Consider the following 19434-nt stretch of genomic DNA (forward strand, 5'->3'; position numbering starts at 1 on the left):
TAGGGGCACCAGTTTAATAATACTGCGTAGGGCCCCATAAATCCTAAGGACGGCCCTGCCAGAGCCCAAAGTCCTGTGGCCGGAGGATGAGGAGGATGGAGCCTGAAGCTATGTGGCCGGCCCCTCGGGCCTGCTGCCACACAGCCAGCACCCAGGGCTGGAGCCCGAAGCTCCCCAGTGAAAGCCTGCTGCCCTGCCACAGCTGGAGCCCAAAGCCTGAGCCCCACCAGCCCTGGAATGGTGGGGAACTCACTGGCTGCCTGCTCCTACAGCCTTATGCCTCAGGTGACTCCAGAGTGGGGCAGGGCCCAACCCCTGCTGGGGGACCCAGCAACCAACACCAAGGCGGTGCATCCAGGAGCAACAGGGAGGGGGACGGGAAGGAGAATCACTTTGCCCGTCCCACCTCATCTCCCTACTCCTGCAAGGACCCGGGAACCCAGCTGAGCGAATGAGCAATGATCCAAACTGCAGCTAGGCAGGAGTAAGGCATGGGCGAGGAAGGATCATTGACTTATTTACTGTCTGTTTTGGTGCCTTCAAATAATGCTGCCTTTCTCGGGATTACTCAGATTTAGAACTACAGATGAACATAATACTGGCTGGAAAGTTTAGTCCTATTGAAAGCAGAGCGAGAAGATAAAATCCAATGCCTGATTCAGGTCAATCTGAAATGGGATTTGATTTCCTGTACAGGACAGGAGCCAAATTCATCCCATTGACTTCATTTAGACTCATTCAATTAAAAATGAAAAGGGTGAGGGAGGAGATGATTATGAAAGCCAGAGAGGATTTTTTTTTTTTAAAGCAGAATGCTTAGCAATCTGTGACTCGAGGCCTTATTCAAAAAAACCTAAAGTTCAAAGACTATGCGTTGGCAGACATGACACGTACGAGGTGTTAAAAAGCAGTTCCTTCCATAGCATGTTGTGCTATGCACGCAACGCCAAGCTAGCTTCCTTTCACACCTTTCAGTACAGATTATATTTCAAAGTGAATTGAGCATGGTCGAGAGATGCCAGCTTGACAGCCCCGGAGATGTGTATGCTAGTTTCAAGTTAGGGACGGACAAAGTTGTTTTGTCTCATTGCAAACCCGCTCTAGCGCTGTGGGTCTGGGAACTTAACTTGAGCTCAAATGCTAGGTTTGAGCTCTGTTTTGGAGAGAGAGTGATAAAATAAGTGTGGGGAGGGGATGGGGAATTAGGATGAAAACTAGATATAGACACTTGAGAAATGGAGCAAAGGCTGGAGGACGAAAAGCAAACACAAAGAGACACAGAGGAGGAAATGAGCAGGGAAAACGAGAGAGGAAAATTCTAATGAAAACAGATACGTTGGGCTAGATCCTCAGCTGGTGTAAACTGGTAAAACTCCGCTGGATGTCAAGGGAGCTACTCCAAAGAACAGCAGTGAGGATCTGGTCAAGTGAACTAAAATCTGCCCTGTTACATTCCCATCAACTTGAATGGAACTACATGAATAATCTGGCCCAATTTAATCCCAGTTCCGTGAACAAGTCAAAGCATTTGCCGCAGCCTAATTTTACTTGGTCTGCAGGGAGTTTGGGGGCAGTCGTCTGTACCTAATACAAAGCACAGGCTCCCTTTCAGCTAGGAAAATATTTCTGAATGAATTTCCCTTGTGATGAAAAACGAACATAAGAACAGCCCTACTGGATCAGACCAAGGGTCCATCTAACCCAGTGTCCTGTCCCCCGACAGTGGCCAGTGCCAGGTGCCCCAGAGGGAATGAACAGAACAGGGAATCATCAAGTGATCCATCCACTGTCGCTCATTCCCGGCTTCTGGCAAACTAAACATAAGTTTAAATTACAGGGGAGGAAAAAAGGTTCATGAACCTTAAATCAGCTTTGCAAATACCCTCAAAGAATAGGCAAGTTTAATAAAAGCTCCAGCTTCCATGTGATTCACCAACCCATAGGTTAAAAATAAATAATAATAAGACTGTGCTCAGGGTCTAACTGATGGCCATATGTGGGGCAGGGAAGGAATGTCCCCACAGGTCATATAGGCAGTGACCCTCGGGGTTTTTTTCACCTTCCCTTACAGCATGTGGGTGTGGGTCACTTGCCAAATTATCTGGGTATTTCCCACTTAACCAGTTCCCTGCCACTGCAGAGCCTTGGGTACTGGTGCACCTCAGTCCCTCCTGTTCTCTGCCTGTGGCACATAAATAATTTAGCCTCCTGTGGGCTGTAATACTTGGTCTAACTAGGGTCATTGGGTTTAGTGTGCAGGTGCTGAGGCAGGAGGTCAGACCAGATGATCTAGTGGTCCCTTCTGTACTTAAACTCTATAATTCGTATATTTTGCTTTTCATCTGTAGCTCTCGAAGCACCTTATGAAGACGGTCAGTATTATTATCCCCCTCTTGCATATAGGGAAACTGAGTTGGGATGTGACTTGCCCAAGGTCAGCAAGCAGGCCAGTGTCAGAGAAAATAGAATCAAAATGTCCTGAGTCCCAACCCAGTGCTCTATCCACAGGACCATACTATGGCAATAACCCTGGGCCCTGTTATGCTCCTGTTTGTTCTTCTGAATAGCAGCAAATACATTGCCTTGTTTAATTTCCATTCTAATTCTGCTGAATGGTACAGCCCCTGGGGGTCCAGTCGCTAAAGCTGCCTGAATCCTTTGCGGGCTCTTTGTTAAAATCTTCTGGGTCCCGACTCTGAACCTGACTGTATGTGGATGCGCTGTTCCATGGAGCCCCTCTCCCATACACAGTCAGCTACAGAATGGGGCTTTCACATCCATCCATCCATCCATCAATGCTGATTGAATTTGTTCCCTTCTTCCTAAATGACAGACTCAAAACTTCCGGTGTTCAATCTGTTGAGAGATTAGAACCGTGAACTGGCTCACTAATGATCGATCTATTATATATTCATAATTATCAGCTTAAAGGGATCAGTCTGAAGCACACTGTTTCGGCTTGTGTTTCAGTCCTTTGAAAAATGGCATTTGCAGAAATCAGCAGAGGTTTCATTCAAACTCTATCTGGTCCAGAGAGCGATTCCATAACTCTCCACTATGGGGTTTCTTGCGCTTCCTCTGCAGCATTTGTTACTGGCCACTGTCAGAGATAATGCTACATGAGCTCCTGCTCTGATCTGGTCTGACAACTCCTAACACTTGTGTCTGTTTTGCCCAAATCAAGCAGATGCACTTGTATTGTTCTGTATTCACAAAAAAATCCCAAATCTGTATAAAATCCTTAATACCAAATATTAACTTATGGACAAACCAGCTAAAGCATCAGGTGCACTAAATGCAGAAACAACGAGGAGTCCTTCTGGCACCATAGAGACTAACAAATTTATTTGGGCATAAGCTTTTGTGGGCTAAAATCCACTTTATCAGATGCATGGAGTGGAAAATACAGTAGAGAGGTATAAATATACAGCACAAGAAAAGATGGGAGTTGCATTACCAAGTGCAAGGTCAGTGTTAGCTTATGCCCAAATAACTTTGTTAGTCTCTAAGGTGCCACAAGGACCCCTCATTGGTTTTGCTAATATAGACTAACACGGCTACCACTCTGAAACCTACATGTAGGACTACAGCATACTCCCATGTCGATCAATATAAACCGACACACACACGCATCTCTCTGCATACGCTGTCCATGTGCTGACTCACAGAAAAAACACTGAACAATGTCTGAATGGCAGTGCCTTCAGAAAAATGATCTATTTTTAAAAATCAACCATATATATCAAGCTTTGTGCATTTCAGTTTGTTTGGATTTTTGTTTACGAATGGGGTCATCTCACCAGGATTACTCGGACTGTGACCTGGGAAGAAAGCAGTAGTGGATGAAAAACTTAGCCACACCGAACCAGACTGACAAGCTAAAAGCCCAAGCTTGCTTCATCTCAGTCTATATATAATTTTTATATGGAGATATACCTATCTCATAGAACTAGAAGGGATGCTGAAAGGTCATTGAGTCCAGCCCCTGCCCATCACTAGCAGGACCAAGTACTGATTTTGTCCCAGATCCCTAAGTGGCCCTCTCAAGAATTGAACTCATAATGCTGGATTTAGCAGATCAATGCTCAAACCACTGAGCTATCCCTCCCCCAGGCCAGTTTTAATTTACTTGAACATGTCTTGATCATTTTTTTAAAAGGGGGGAGGGGTAGGGGGAGAATGATGGAACCCCGAAGGGATTTTCATGCAGAAATGTTTATCAATGTGTTTCTGCAGGCAGGGTTTACTCAGAATGAAAATCTAAGGCCTGTGCATTGATATATGACACACAGATGGATTCATGAAACTTGTGGAGCTTGTAAAACAGCATTTTGCTCATAGAAGGTCTAATCAATTAGTCACAGTGGAATTAATGAGCAGTATTGTTCAGCAAAGCACTCTTGGTTGCATTTTACCCTGTACTGCCATCTGCAGTGTTAAAATGGCTTCAGTAAAAAGGACAAGCCCAGGTACGTATTCCTTGGCTGCAAGAGGGAATGTTTTCTTAATGGGCAAAAATATAATTTCATTCAACCAAGTGACAAAAAACAGGAGTTTGCATTAAAGTCCTGATGCCTTCAAAATGAAAACCGACGAAAGTGCGTCCCTGTGACATAGGATGAATATGCTGTTCATGCAGACGTTGTGAGCGTATTTCCGTTCTCCCTGTTCAGTAAGCACAGTACAAAATGTGAAATCTGGATACGTCTACTGTGACCCATCCCGAAAGATTGGAACAGTTGCAAAAAGGAGGGTAAAGAGCAGCTACTTGGAGTCCATGGATTCAGGGCCAAATTCTGGTCTCAGATGTGCCTATAACTGAGTAGCTCTGTTGACGTGAGTAGTGACTGCAGGCTTATTATACTAGTATGTAGCCCTCAGAATGTAACCTGTGTGTATGGAGTGCATTCTCTCCCTGCTTTGGGCCACAAAACGACCTGATCTCCTCCAGCAGGAAAGGCATCAGTGGTTTCTACACTCTCCCTTTACTCCCATACAGTCCCTGGCGCAGGGGGTGTGCCAGGGAGGAAAGGGAGCATGGCCAGACCACTCTTGCAGTCCCTGGCTGAATGGACAGCTGATTGGGAACCATAAGCATCTCAAAGCAGCCCTGAGGCTGTTCTAATCTAAACTACACTGGGGTTGAGGCAGTGTAGAACCAGCCCTTGGATCCGGGAGCCACAGCCTGTGTTGTGATTCCCCTTGCATCTCAGGGAAATATCACCCCAAAGAAGGGCAGGCGAACTACCAAAACTGCCCTCCTTCATGTTCTTCTGGGGGGCGAGGGGGGCATCTTGTGTTTTGTGACTGGTGCCCTGCCAGTGTAGGCCTCCGGAGAGGCAGTTGCGGGTAGTTCCCAGTGACACACCCTCCCCTGGTGTATTTTCTGCACAGGCGTTCCTGCGCCTGGGTTGATGCCAGCAGAAACTACTTCTGAATACGGTACGCATGAACGCACATGCCAGGGCAGGCAGGGTCAGTGCTGCTCTGTCCTCTCTCCCTGTTCTCTGAACCCAGCTCCTCTACCTCCACCGTCACTGCTCTCTGCAGAAACCTCATTGCTGGGTGGCAGGAATGGGACGTCCTGCAATATCAAAATGAAATAAACCAGTCACCCTCCACATCTCCTAAGCCCAACCATTCCTGCCTTCCTCCTGTTGATCTTCCTCCTTATGCCACTTCTCTATGGCAATACTATGAATTAGAATTCTTTAAATCTGGGGGAGGGCGTTTAAACAAAAAACAAGCTTTTGAGCCCATGTCCGCAGACAGAAATGACAGCCGTAGTGATATTCAGCTATATGGCATGAAGGTGGGTGTCCATCTGCATGTGCAGGAATGCACTGCAAGCTTCCGATCTCATCCAGACAAGTGAGGTGTCAATCAAATTTTATTAGGCTGTGGATGCTCCTGCCATCAGAAGAATTTAGTTGAGAGCCAGATCCCCAGACAGTATAAATCAAGCTCCATTCAAGTCAATGGAGCTACACAGATACACGCTACTAGAGGATCTGGCCCTATAATTTGTAAGGAATTTTAACTGGTTACAGGACACAACAACAGAGGATAAAGAGGGAAAGGATGTTGTGTGGCTGATTTCACTTTAATGCATGCATTCGCAACGTTAGGTATATTAGGGGTAAAGATGTCAAAAATCCACAGTGTAGGTTGTCTGAGTCCCCACTACCCTGAGTAATGAGCTAGTCTTCCTTGAAACAGAAAGGGAAAGCGTGCCACCAAAACCTTCCCCATAGAACTCCTGCTGTCATTGGAGATCAAGGAACAGGTTGGGGAGCGCTCGCAACCAGCTTCCCCATGATTGCTGAACCAATTATTGTTTTTTCAGGTCTGTGACTGGACTGACAGCTCCGGGGGAAGGAAGGGAAAGGTGAGTTTTGTTTGATTAGAAACAAAACTGGTTTTTTTTTCCTCTGCAAAACAAATAATCATAACCACTTAGTTTGGGTGGAACGAAATCTGTTCAACAGTGGTTTTGTTTTGAAAATCTAGTTTTGAAAGGGAATGTCAGAACAAATCATTGACATTTCTGAGTTGGTTTTCCAATTGTTTTCAATGAATTTGCAAATAGTGTTGGTGCATTTTTTCAGTGAATTTCATATTTGCCAAAAAAAAAGAGTCACCCAGCTCTATTCCTCCCCAATAGCTTTGCAGCTGCCCCTAGGATTATGCGCCACCTTATATGTATCTTGTTTTCAGATTCATTTGGTATCAATAATCATGCTAATTTTATTTAAAGGATTCAAGCAAAAATAATCATCTCACTAGAGATTTCAAGGCCTGTAACCATCTAGTCCAGTGGTCGCCAAGCTTTTTTACACCCAAGATCACTTTTTGAATCCAAGGGCAACCCAGGATCTACCCCACCCCTTCCCCAAAGCCCCGCCCCACTCACTTCATTCGCCCCCCTCCCGTCGCTTGCACTCCCCCCACCCTCACTCGCTTTCAACTGGGCTGGGGCAGGGGCTTGGCATTCGGGAGGGAGTGCGGACGCTGGGCCGAGGGGTTTGCAGTGTAAGAGAGGGCTTGTCATAAACAGATAGCTAAGGGTTAATGTTCTTTTACCTGTAAAGGGGTAACAACAGTAACTTCAAACACCTGACCAGAGGACCAATCAGGAAACAAGACTTTTTCAAATCTAGGTGGAGGGAAGTTTTGGGATGTGAGTTCTTTGTTCTTTGTCTTGTGTCTGTGCCCTCGGCTCTGAGAGTGATCTTTCTGTCTCCTGGCTTTCTAATCTTCTGTTTCCAAGTTGTAAGTACAAGGATAGTAAGACAATAAGTTTATATTGGTTTTTTGTATTTACATGTGTGTAGTTGCTGGAATGTGTTAAATTGTATTCTTTTTGGATAAGGCTGTTTATTCATTTTTTTCCTTTAAGCAATTGACCCTGTAGAGTGTCATCTTATTACAGAGACTATTTTTAATGTCTTTTTCTTTCTTTTTTTATATAAAGCTTTCTTTTTAAGTCCTGTTGGAGTTTTCTTTAGTGGGGACTCCAGGGAATTGAGTCTGCAGCTCACCAGGGAATTGGTGGGAGGAAGAAGTCAGGGGGAAAATCTCTTTGTGTTAGATTTACTAAGCCTGACTTTGCATACCCTCTGGGTGAGGGGGGGAGAGAGATTAGCTCTCTCGGTACTTGTGTTTCCAGGACTGGAAGCAGGGAATCTCCTAGGGTCGTCCAGGGAGGGGAGCCTGGGAGGAAGTAACCAGGAAACAAGGGGAGGGGGTTATTTCCCTTTGTTGTAGGACTCAAGGCATCTGAGTCTGGGGGTCCCCCAGGGAAGGTTTTGGGGAGACCACAGTGAGCTAGGCACTGTATAATTCCTGGCTGGTGGCAGCTTAACCAGGTCCAAGCTGGTAACTAAGCTTGGAGGTTTTCATGCTAACACCCATATTTTGGACACTAAGGTCCAGATCTGGGAAAAAATGTTATGACAGGGCTCTGGGCTGAGCCTGGAGCAGGGCGTTGGGGTGCAGGTGGGGATGAGGGGTGCAAGCTCTAGGCGGGAGTTTGGGTACAGGAGGGGGCTCCGGCAGAATGTTGGGGTGCAGGAGGGAGTACAGGGTGCTGGCTCTGGGAGGGGGGTCAGGGCTGGGACTTGGGGTGCAGGAGGGGGAATGGGGTGCTGGTTCCATGAGGGGGCTCAGGGCTGGGGTGCAGGAGGGGGTTTAGGGTGCTGGCTCTGGGAGGGGACTCAGGGTGGAGCTTGGGGTGCAGGAATGGGTATGGGGTGCTGGCTCCCGGTCAGCGGCGGGCACAGCAAGGTTAAGTCAGGCTCCCTGCCTACTCCGGCCCCACACCGCTCCCAGAAGAGGTCAACGCGCCCCTGCAGCCCCTGAGGTAGGCGGGGGGCATTTGGCTCCGCGTGCTGCCCCTCTCTGCAAGCACCCTCTCTGCAGCTCTCCCGGCCAATGGGAGCCGTGAAGGCGGCGCTTGCAGGCAGGAGCAGCACATGGAAGGAGACTCTTGCCCCCACGCCTCCGGGGCCGCAGAGCTGCACTGGTCACTTCTGGGAGTGGCGTGGGACTGGGATAGGGAGTCTGCCTTAGCATCAGCCCCACTGCAACAACTAGAGATCACGATCAACTGGGAGATCCTCTGGGATCAACCAGTCAATTGTGATCAACCGGTTGGTGACCGCTGATCTAGTCTAACCTCCTATATAACATGGCCACAGAACTTTCCCAAAATATTTCCTAAAGCTGATCTGGAGGTGGGGGAGCGCAATACACTCTTGATTTAAAAATTGGTTTGGACTAATTTCCCCACCTCCAATGAACAAACCCACCAGTCCAAATTTAATTCCTAAAAAACTTCTCATTTACTAACTGGTATTCCAGCCGGGCTATTTTCTTTTCACAGGTTCACACAAAGAAAAGCTACCCAACTACGTTATTGTGTATTTATTTGTGCATCCGACACACACGCTCACCACCAAAGAGTCTGCCCACCAAAGCCAAGACAGACAATCCCAACCTACAGCTGTTTCCAAGGTAACCACTGCCTAGGATATAAGCAGGACACAGTGGAAAGAAATTTTTTAATTCATTGTTTCACTTCAAAATTTCTCACTTTAAAAATTCTTTAAATTAGAAAAATGAGTCTAAAATACGGCAACAGAAATACAATGGCCCAGATTCTCAGCAGCACCCAGCAAGCGGCTTGTAGCTCCTGAGGGCCAGGAGAGATTCTAGGCTTGCTCAATCTCCAGAAAGGGTTGGTATACCAGCTGAGACATAATTGACGTATAGCAGCATCCTGGGCACAACCCGTCCCCTTGGCTACATCCTTAATATGCCCCCTTTGCCAGGGTACAAAAGCCAGCTCTCTCTGCGCTATATCTGGAGAATGTCCAGAAGGCCAGATCTGATGCCTTTATGGTCCCATAGTGTGGGAAAGAATCTGGCGCAATACCAGATGGATAGTAATATATTTGTACTTTCCTTCTTATTGGTTCTCCTGACAGGAAGGAGTATGTAACTTACAAGAGGATGTGTCTTGCATGTAGTAGCATGTTCCAGCAGATACTCACTGGAACATGCTACTACATGCAGTGGGACTCAGGAAACCTCGGTACTACTCCTGGCTCTGTCACTGCCCTGCTAGGTGACCCAGTGAGAGTCTGTGTCTCAGTTTGCCCATCTGTAAACTGGGAAGAATAATACTGACCTCCTTTGTAGAGTGTTTTGAGATCTACTGGTGAAAAGTGCTATGTCAGAGCTCGGTATTATTAAAACAATTTCCCAGGGAGAAATTTTTCCTCTTCTGGAGGAAGCTGACCAGCTATGCATTCCAGGCCTGACTGACACATACACACGGGGAGTTATGCAGTGTTGTTCTTATCATCAATTATTTGTATGGGGCTTGTGCCCAATGGGCCTAAATCAAGATCTACTGTACAAGGACCTGTACAAACATATAGAGAGAGTCCCTGCTCCAAAGAACTTACAAAAGAAAAAGATAGAACTAGACACAAGGTAGAGCACTCAGGAGGATGCCAGGCACAAGATAGGTCAGAGAAAAAGATGTGGAACTCTTTTGTTTCCAATTTGTTACCAAAACTTAGTTGTATATCTGTTGAGTGGGGCACTTGGGTTTGAAAAGAGGGAGAGGAAGGAATTCTGGGAGGAAGACAGGAGAGTGGGTAAAGGGAGAAGGAACTTGAGGATGAGGGCAGTGAAATGTGGAAAGGAGAAAAAGACCATCTCAGATTTCCCATAGGGGAACAGCATTACTAATTCAGTATTATCTTCTGGACCGGTACTGGGTGTCTTCATGAAACATTTAGCAGTCACGGCAACAACCCTACACAGAAAGACTGCTGCTCACCCCTCCCTTGGGGATTGGCTAATTAAGGGTACTGCTTTGGAGAGAACCAAAGGATCTGCCGGTTCAGCCACTGTGGCACTGGAGTCTTAAGATAATTACTTGAAACCTCAACTTGTCCCTGATCAGAAAAGATGGGAGCCTTGCTAGATTCAACCCCTTTCCTCCTCCTGCAAGGATCCAGTATACTAACAAGGCCCTTGCTGTGAAGGCTGGAATCTGCTGTTTGTGGTACCCATTGCATGCCATCCTAGAGGAAATTTAGGGCATGTCTACACTATATCTGGAAGGTATAAAGTGAAGTTCCCTTATGAGCCCTTATCAGTGGTTGCAGTCCCTCCCCACACACACACTTGCACCCCATCTTGGTAACAGACTCCCTCTGATATGCAGCCCAGGGACAATTTATCCCTGGAAAGGACTTCTAAATTTCCTCTGTATTATTGATACATTCTCTCCATGAAGGGAAACCCTTGGAGGGACTCTTTTGAGTTTGGGACCTGCACACTGAGGTCACCAGAAAAGTTCCCATTGACTTCAGTGTGCATTGGCTCACACCGTTCGTTATGGGGTCTAGGAAATAAGCAGCACACAAGTGCAATGAAACCAAAAGAATTTGGGAAGGCCAAGAATCATAATGGCTCATTAATGTCCTGAAGATACGTGGTGGCCCTACATGAACTCTGAATTTGAAGAAAGAAAGAAAGAAAGAAAGAAAGAAAGAAAGAAAGAAAGAAGTATTTGGGAGACCAGGTCTGTGAAAGCCCAGACAACCATGCCACAAGGGGTTATAAATAGCAAGGAGGTACAGGGTTTTGTTCCTTGTGGCGGGAACGGTCTTTTTCTATTCTATCCTCTCTGTTCTTCAGCGCAGGGAGTGAATGTCACCTCTGCTGCCAGATGAGAGGTGTGAAAGACAGGGATGTGGCAACGAAACACAGAAGCCAGAAAATTCAGTTACGGGTCCCACTGCAATGGTAACCATGCCGTTAGGCACATTCATTTTATAGCCACTCAAGTTAACACCATGTAAAGCAATCAAAAGTACTACCAATGAGCCAAGTTACAGCTGCTGCATGAATCATAGCTTTGAACTGCTTGACGTCTGTACACATACAGTGTCAACCGAGATGTTTCATTAATGTTTCCTCCATTAAATATAATGGTTTATAACACTAGACAACCCCCACTAGGGAAGGTTTGTCCATAAACTGCCAGACAATTTACATGCAGCAGAAGAGATAATACTTATCTTCTAATGCGGCCCCTTCTAAGCACATTAAAAACATTCTAGTCCGACGTGCTGCAAACTGCTGATCTTTATCTCAAAAATGACTGTCAGAGTCCTGAGAGATCCACTAGGCACATGGCAAGATGGGAGATAAAATGCATTACAGAGTGCTAGCAGGTTGCAAAGAGAACAGTCCTTCATCACTGTGAGCAACAGTCTCTCCGATCTCTACAGGAAAGGTCTCGAGATTCTCTGTCTGGAAAAGCTAACGAAAGTGTAACCTTCAGACTGCACAACTGTGCAGAGATATGGAATCCGATCCTGACCGAGCTAAACTCACTGCTATGAAGCGGAGACAAGAGCAGGTAGCCAGCGATGGAATTTCCACATTTCCCCATTCTCCTCCCACCTCTCTGCTTTCAATGTTTTGTCTACACGGTTTACATTTGTAAAGAAGAGAGCAGCGATTTTTGGTGGCTGTCAGACATGCTTTGTCAGCTGTACCATATGCTATATTTGGGGAATGGGCCCTTTTACTGCAGCCTATTCACTGGATTTTTTTTCAGGCTCTCTTATGGGCATCACCTTTTATGGACAAAAACATCATTTTTTCCAATTATTTGGTCACCTTGCACCCCCAATATATGGTAAGAAGTGGTCGTGCAAATCCAAAATTATTAGTTAAGCCTCACTGCACATTATATGCACACATGTATAGGTTTTTTTAAATGATTCCAAAGTGCCATATTTGTGCTTATAATATGTCTCCCCCACATATACAAACATGTTGACACTAGAAGAATTCAAACACAGAATTCATCTGGAAATCTATTGTGCTCTGAGTGGAAGTCAAGCAGACAGTATTTCCACTGCTTTCCCACTGCAATCCAGGCAAATAAAATCCTTAATTGTGATTAAAATTTCAAAAACGCATCCAAAAAAGTCTTATATCCTCAACAGAAAATGAGGAACACTGAATGGCCTCCCTCTGTGAGAAAATTTGCATGTAGTGTTATCAAAGTGAGGATTTGCTATCTTTGAAATCGCACTTAAGTACAGGTACACAAATGTAAAAAGCATGTTAAGGAGTTATATAGGTAACAGATGGACAAACAACTTGTGCTTGTATGAATGACAAAAGTGTTCATGAAAGTATGGAAAGAAAAATATGGAGGATCAAGTTTCTGTATATCATCCTCCCACCCCTAAAACAAAACTGGCAAGAAAGGGGCACTCACATCTATCCAGCTACAACTATGGCTCCCCTCACCATAATATCTGACCATTGCATAATCATTAATTGACCAGATTCTGAGCTGCTGTAAAGTGATGGAACTCTAGTGAAGTTATGTCAATTTACACTATCTGATCTGGCCTAATGAACTTTCTCAAAGGTTTTATTAATTGAAAGAGGGAAGGGCTAAAAAGAGGATGAAAGCAAAGGGGTAAATTTAAATAAGATCAGAACAGAAGACCACATGTAAATCATGAATGAAATCCTGGCTCCTCTGAAGTCAATGGTGAAACTCTGTTGAGTTCAACAGAGCCAAGAATTTTATAAAGAATAAAACCATATTACAAATTTAAGAAAACTCTGAGCTTATAATTAAAATGGATAATTATTTGCCTATAATAACCTGCCCAGTCCCATTCCTTTCTACATTATTTTGCTGTAAATAAGACAAATTCCCAAATTCCTCCAATTCAGCAAAACACTTAAGCATGTGCTTAAACCCATCCATATTCAGCAAAGCCCTTAACTTCAATGGGACTTCAGCACATCTTAATCGGGCCCTTACTACTGACACTTCGAGCCTGCATCTTTACAGGGAGGAACGGGTTGTCATTGGATTTTCTTTTTAAAACGGATCTGAGACCAAGTGAACTAAACCACTGTGGAAATGGTAATTTTAGCATAATATTGCTGAAAAAGGCCACAAACAGTACTGATGCTTTGCTGCAGAATGAGTATGTGTAGTGCTACTTAAGCTGAATACACATTATTTAAACCAAATGATATGAAAAATCAAAATTAAATAAGATCATACAGTTTAGCTGAGGTGGGGGGGAAAGTCAGGGGACTCTTATGGAAAAGATTATCGCACTTTAGCTCATGTGCATGTTCATAAAAGGAGGGCTGGATGCTGTGGTTGGTACAAAGAGATGAGGTCTACATCTGAAAGCATAAATGTCTTAGGATACATAATCTGTTCTCTCCACAGCTCATAACTCACCTGTTTCTGTCCGATGTTCCGCAGCTGCTGACTTGGATGAGACGAGGCAGGCATATTTTCCCTCAGGATTTTGGTTACTTTACACCTCTGCACTTTATAGATCTCTGCTTACTCCCCCTCCACACACCCCAATGTCAAAAGATTGATATCCTTTTGCGTTATAATGTTTCCTGTCTGGTAGTTCAGTTCCGTATACGCTTGAAAGTGGAATTGCTGTTTGGAGTTGGAGGGAGGTTTTTGAAAAATCTAGGTCACGTACCATAAGTTTAAGTATGGTTTATTCTGTCAGGGATGAGATCGCCTTTCTAGAACTTCTGAGCAGATGTATAGATTTGCATATAGGGAATAAATTTTCAATTTTACTGCCCAGATATTAACTTGATAGTCAGGGTAATTTGGAGGTTTGTTGCGTTTATTGCCTATGAACAGGAGTTTTATTCAGCACATGTGCGTAGCAGCATTCCACAGATGATCATCTTGCTTCTTGATCTGGTAGCTACCAGGGCTTCAGGAATGTTTCAGATCTAAAGAACCATGCATCTAGGATAATGACTAGTTTCTACTCCTAAATCTCTCTGGGATTAACTCTCTGTATGTGTGTGTGCGGTTTACCAGGGCAGTGGCTTTTCCGTGGAATCACAGAAGTTGGAACCATCTGGAAGGGTTACTGTGGAAACAGCACAGGATGAAGGGGGATGGGGCGAAGGGATACCATGACAACCTTTTGGGGTTTCCCAGGAAACCAGAGTTGCTATGGAAACTGCATCACTCAGGTCTGAATTAGTAACTTCCACTGGAAGGCGTTTGTCACTTTAATCTTCTTGTGATAGATGCAGACGCTTATCTCAGATGCATTGGAAATGGACAAAAATACCCCTCACCCCCGTTTGTTTCTAGGCTCTTGGTAGGTTTTGTCTGAGGCTGAAGTCACTTAAAAAAGCCCATTACTGGTTTAATGGGAGCTTAACTATCCCCAATCTGCATTGGCATCACAGGATGTTCAAACACTCAGGATGCTGTTCGGTTAGTCAATTGTTAAACCTTTCCATGTAAGAAGAACATTTCTCCATACACACTATGCAGCCAGGAATTTGGAGTTGGATGAAACAATCCCATACAGTTGTGGGAGAAGGGAATTAGGAATAGAGAAGGGGGGCATTTTTCTGATTAAATCAAAACTGATTACATTTGGGTCTCTGAACAGATTAGAATTTCATAGACGATCTGGCTGGGGAAGAAAAGAAATATGCCCATAAAGGACATATACCACAGTTCCAATATTAAGCACCATTTAACAATGTGGTAGCAGAGATGCTTTGCAAAATTAAATGGTTATTCCCTCCCCTTGCCTGCCAACAGGCTCTGCAATATAATTTTAGTTTCTTCCCTTCCAGCTCACGGTTTTCAGTCCAACAAGTGTATGTGTGTATAATCGAAAAGGAAACCTGCTACACAGCGAAAACGAGAAAAGAGACCAGCTGCCCACAACCCCCACGCACAAAGCAGCCCTGCAACATGTTGCAGAAAAAAACACCTGTTTCAACGGAGAGCGTGTTCTTCTTTTTTGTCCTCTGATCTTCCTTTCTGCAAACACCCCCATCCTCTTATCTTCTGATTCTTTTGTAATCCTCTTCTTTGTTCTTTAAAAGGAATGATCTAAAAAATATAGGTGTTCGACAAGGGCGCACACAGACCAATGATGATGCATGTTCCAGACAATACTGATTACATGGTCACTTTGCATTATTATTATTATTTCAACATTTCCTCAGAGGCTTTTTTTTTTTAAACATCTGTGAAGATCTTTTTGATGTTCACACAGTTGGGATTGTTTGTAGCTGTGCAGTTGCCCGTCTTAAAGGCAGCCTGTTTGAATGCAGTGTTGTTGATTCCCCCCTCCTCTATCACCATGTACTCCGACTTGCTCAGGGTGGAATTGCTACGCGCCTTCCTCAACTCCTCCGTAGAGGAGAGGTGCTGGCAGCTCCCTACGTGCAGATATTGGGCTTGCTCCTCGCCTTCCGTCTCCCGGTGGTAGAAGTAGTTGAAATTGGAGACTATCACAGGCACGGGAAGGGCAATGGTCAACACCCCAGCAATGGCACAGAGGGACCCCACAATTTTGCCCCCAATGGTGATTGGGTGCATGTCCCCATAGCCCACCGTGGTCATGGTCACCACTGCCCACCAGAAGGCATCGGGGATGCTGCTGAAGCCTGAGGTGGGGTCATCTGCCTCTGCAAAGTAGACAGCGCTGGAGAAGAGGATGACTCCGATGAAGAGGAAGAAGATAAGCAAACCCAGCTCCCTCATGCTGGCCTTGAGGGTCTGCCCCAGGATCTGCAGACCTTTCGAGTGTCGTGAGAGCTTGAAGATACGAAAGACCCTGACCAGCCGAATGACCCTGAGGATGGCCAGGGACATGGCTTGCTGGCCGTTCCCCTGCCTCTCAGCCAGTTCCGTGCCCAAGGTGATGAAGTAAGGGATGATGGCCACAATATCAATGATGTTCATGATGTTCTTGGAGAAAGTGGCCTTGCTGGGGCAGGCAAAGAAGCGGACAAGCAACTCAAAAGAGAACCAGATGATGCACAGTGTCTCCACCACAAAGAAGGGGTCGGTGAAGGACGAGACCATCGAGACAGCCGCGGAGGAGGAGTTGGTGAAGGTGTCTTTCTCCAGGGGGCCGCTGCTCGTGCCAAAGGTCCCCCCCGTCCCCTCATAGTCACGATCGTCCCTGAACTCAGGCAGGGTCTCCAGGCAGAAAATGACAATAGAGATGAGGATGACGAGGACTGAGACAATGGCGATGCCTCTGGCCGGCCCAGAGCTCTCCGGGTATTCGAAGAGGAGCCACACCTGGCGCTGGAACTCCTTGTCAGGCAGGGGCCTCTGCTCCTCGCGGATGAAGCCCTCGTCCTCCCGGAACTTCTCCATGGCATCCTCGCCCAGCTGATAGAAGCGGATCTCCTCTGAAAAGATGTCGATGGGCACATTGACCGGGCGCCGGATGCGGCCCCCGGACTGGTAGTAGTAGAGGATGGCGTCGAAGCTGGGCCGGTTGCGGTCAAAGAAGTACTCGTTGCGCAGGGGGTCAAAGTAGCGCATCCGCTTGCGGGGGTCACCCAGCAGGGTCTGGGGGAACTGGGCCAGGGTCTTGAGCTGGGTCTCGAAGCGCAGGCCGGAGATGTTGATCACCACCCGCTCGCAGCACTCGTGTTCCCCGCCACCCACTGGGTGGTGGCCGGGGGGCAGTGGGACGTGGGCCGGGGGGTGATCGTAGCGTTCCCCCGCCAGCAGCGGGTGGGGGTGCTGGGGCTCTTCCAGCAGGGGGTCCACCCCACCTACCACCACGGTCATGCCGTCCTCCTCTTCCTCTGCTTCCTCCCCCTCCTCCTGCTCGGGGCCGGGCTGGGGGGCTTCGGGGGGCGGCGGCTCGGTGTAGCCCGGGTTGTGGTGGCTGCTGCTGCCGCCGCCCCGCGGGTGCCTGCTGGAGGAGAAGGCTGCCGGCGAGCGCAGCAGGCTCCGATGCTCGTCCATGCAGCAGAGCGAGGCAGGGCAGCGGGGGGGCGCCGCCGCCTCGCCCGGCCGGAGAGGGAGAGAGACCCGCCCGCCGCCGCCGCCAGCCGCCGCTCTAGCAGGGAGAGCCGGGGCTCGGCTCAAAAAATCGGCCCCCAGCCCGGGTGCCGCCCAGCGCCAGTCACTCCGCGCCGGGGCCGCCCACGGACCGCCCCGCGCCGGGGAGGGAGCGGGGTGTTGGGACGGGACAGCCGGGGGGAGTCCAGGTGGCATCCCGGGGGGAAGTGTCCATGCAGCCCAGAAGCCCCAGTGCTGCTCCGGAGAAGGAGCCCAGATGCCTCCCAGGTGGAGGGCAGAGGCGCCTAAAGAGAGGTGCATGGAGAGGGGCAGGTTGCTTCGCCCCAGGCAGGGCACAGCTCGGGGAAGGGGAAGCCTAGCGAGATGCCTGCTCCACAGAGAGGCTCAATCCAGGGGATGGTGAAGCTTAAAGACATGCCCATACCAGGGGAGGCACAAAACCCTCCCGCCCAGGCCTGGGGGAGCTCACAAGGATGCTCAGGAAGATGCCCACCATGGCAGGAGGAGGAACACACTCAGCTCTTCTGGGGGACACGCTTACAGATAATATTCACTGGAGTTGGTCTGAAAACCTTAATTTTTCCTGCGAGAAATTTTGAATGCAAAATGTATCCCCTCCCGCAACACACCCCATGGGGAATTTGGAGATATAACATTTTTGTTTTAAATCGACATCTGGAAACACAATGTGTTTTGGTTTGTTCTTGAGAAACAAAGATTATAAAGCAATGAAAGGCACATCTTTGTTTTGTGCTGTCATTTTGATTCTTTTGTTGTTGGCTTTTATTTTACTTCAACTGGACGAAAACAAAAGGAAATAACAGTTTACGTCACAACAAAATAAAAATGTTTTATTTCATTGAGAAATGTTTATTCAAATAGAAAGTGTGTGTTTCACAGTTTCCTGTGGGAGAAACCAAGCTCTTTCATCAGAATGGATTTTTTTTTCCCTGTGAAAAGTTTTCAGTTTTGATTAAACAATATTTTTGGTGGGAAAACACTCTGCACAAAAAATGTTGGCCAGCTTTAATAGTCACCTCCACGCACTTGCCCACCTCAGCACACACACTCACCAAGACAATATTTGCCATATATCTAGCGCATAAAACTTTCCGACAGCTGGGGAGCACACCCAGCGATAATTAAGTTACCCGGGGCCAGGGCTGAAAGTAACTTAAGGGACTTACCAGTTACGCAGGGCCGGTGTTCTGAGCAAGGTGGGGGGTGGGGCCTCAGGCAGAAGGGGCGAGCCTTTAAATCCCTGGGCCCTTTAAATCACCGCTGGAGCCTGAGGGCTCCCAGCCGCTGCTGCTACCCCAGGACTCCGGCGGCAGTTTAAAGGGCCCAGGGCTCAGTCTGCAGTAGCAGGAGCCCAGGGGCCCTTTACATTGCCACCAGAGCCCCAGGGCTCCCGGCCGTTGCCACTACCCCAGGGGGCAGCTTCCCCAGGCCTGGAATTTAAAAGGACCCTGGGCTCCCAGCAGTGGCCAGAGTCCCTGGCCCTTTAAATCGCCACCAGAGCCCCACTGCCAGAGCCCCAGGGTAGCGGGGGCAGCCGGGAGTCCCAGGGCTCTGGTGGTGATTTAAAAGGCCCAGAGCTCTCAGCCCCTGCTAGGAGCCCAGGGCCCTTTTAAATTGCTGGCCTGGGGAAGCTGCCCCCAGGGTAGCAACAGCAGCCAGGAGCCCCAGGGCTCTGGCAGTGATTTAAGGAGCCCGGGGCTCCTGGCCACTGCTACCACAGCCAGAGCCCCAGGCCCTTTAAAATGCTGCCACTACCCCAGGACCCTTTTAAATTGTCAGTTTGAGGAAGCTTCTGGCTGTGTACCGGACTGGACTGACTTATTTTCACCTGTGCCCTGGTCCCTAAACTAGTGGGTTGTGCAACACAATGTGGTGAATTTTTTTCAATAAAAGCCACACAATTCCTCGTTTTCCTGAGCCTAGTGTTGTCTCCCATCCTGGGTAAATACTGAGTAGGATTCTCTATATAGGATTCACTGCCCTTCTTGTACTGCTGCATGGGA

General features: G+C 47.3%; 1 protein-coding gene across 2 annotated transcripts in view; it reads right to left on the reverse strand.

Annotated features, from left to right (window-relative positions):
- LOC115650800 (potassium voltage-gated channel subfamily A member 3-like) overlaps positions 1-17394 on the reverse strand; it is a 70646-nt gene extending 53252 nt beyond the window's left edge. For both annotated transcript variants that reach the window (XM_030561217.1, XM_030561216.1), the window contains exon 1: positions 13814-17394. In XM_030561217.1, the coding sequence (XP_030417077.1) occupies positions 15599-17353 (1755 nt within the window). In that variant the 5' untranslated portion in view covers positions 17354-17394 and the 3' untranslated portion in view covers positions 13814-15598. The remainder of the gene's footprint in view (positions 1-13813) is intronic.
- Positions 17395-19434: the final 2040 nt, after the last annotated feature.

This window comes from Gopherus evgoodei, chromosome 4, assembly GCF_007399415.2.
Source record: "Gopherus evgoodei ecotype Sinaloan lineage chromosome 4, rGopEvg1_v1.p, whole genome shotgun sequence".
Classification (NCBI taxonomy): Eukaryota; Metazoa; Chordata; order Testudines; family Testudinidae; genus Gopherus; species Gopherus evgoodei.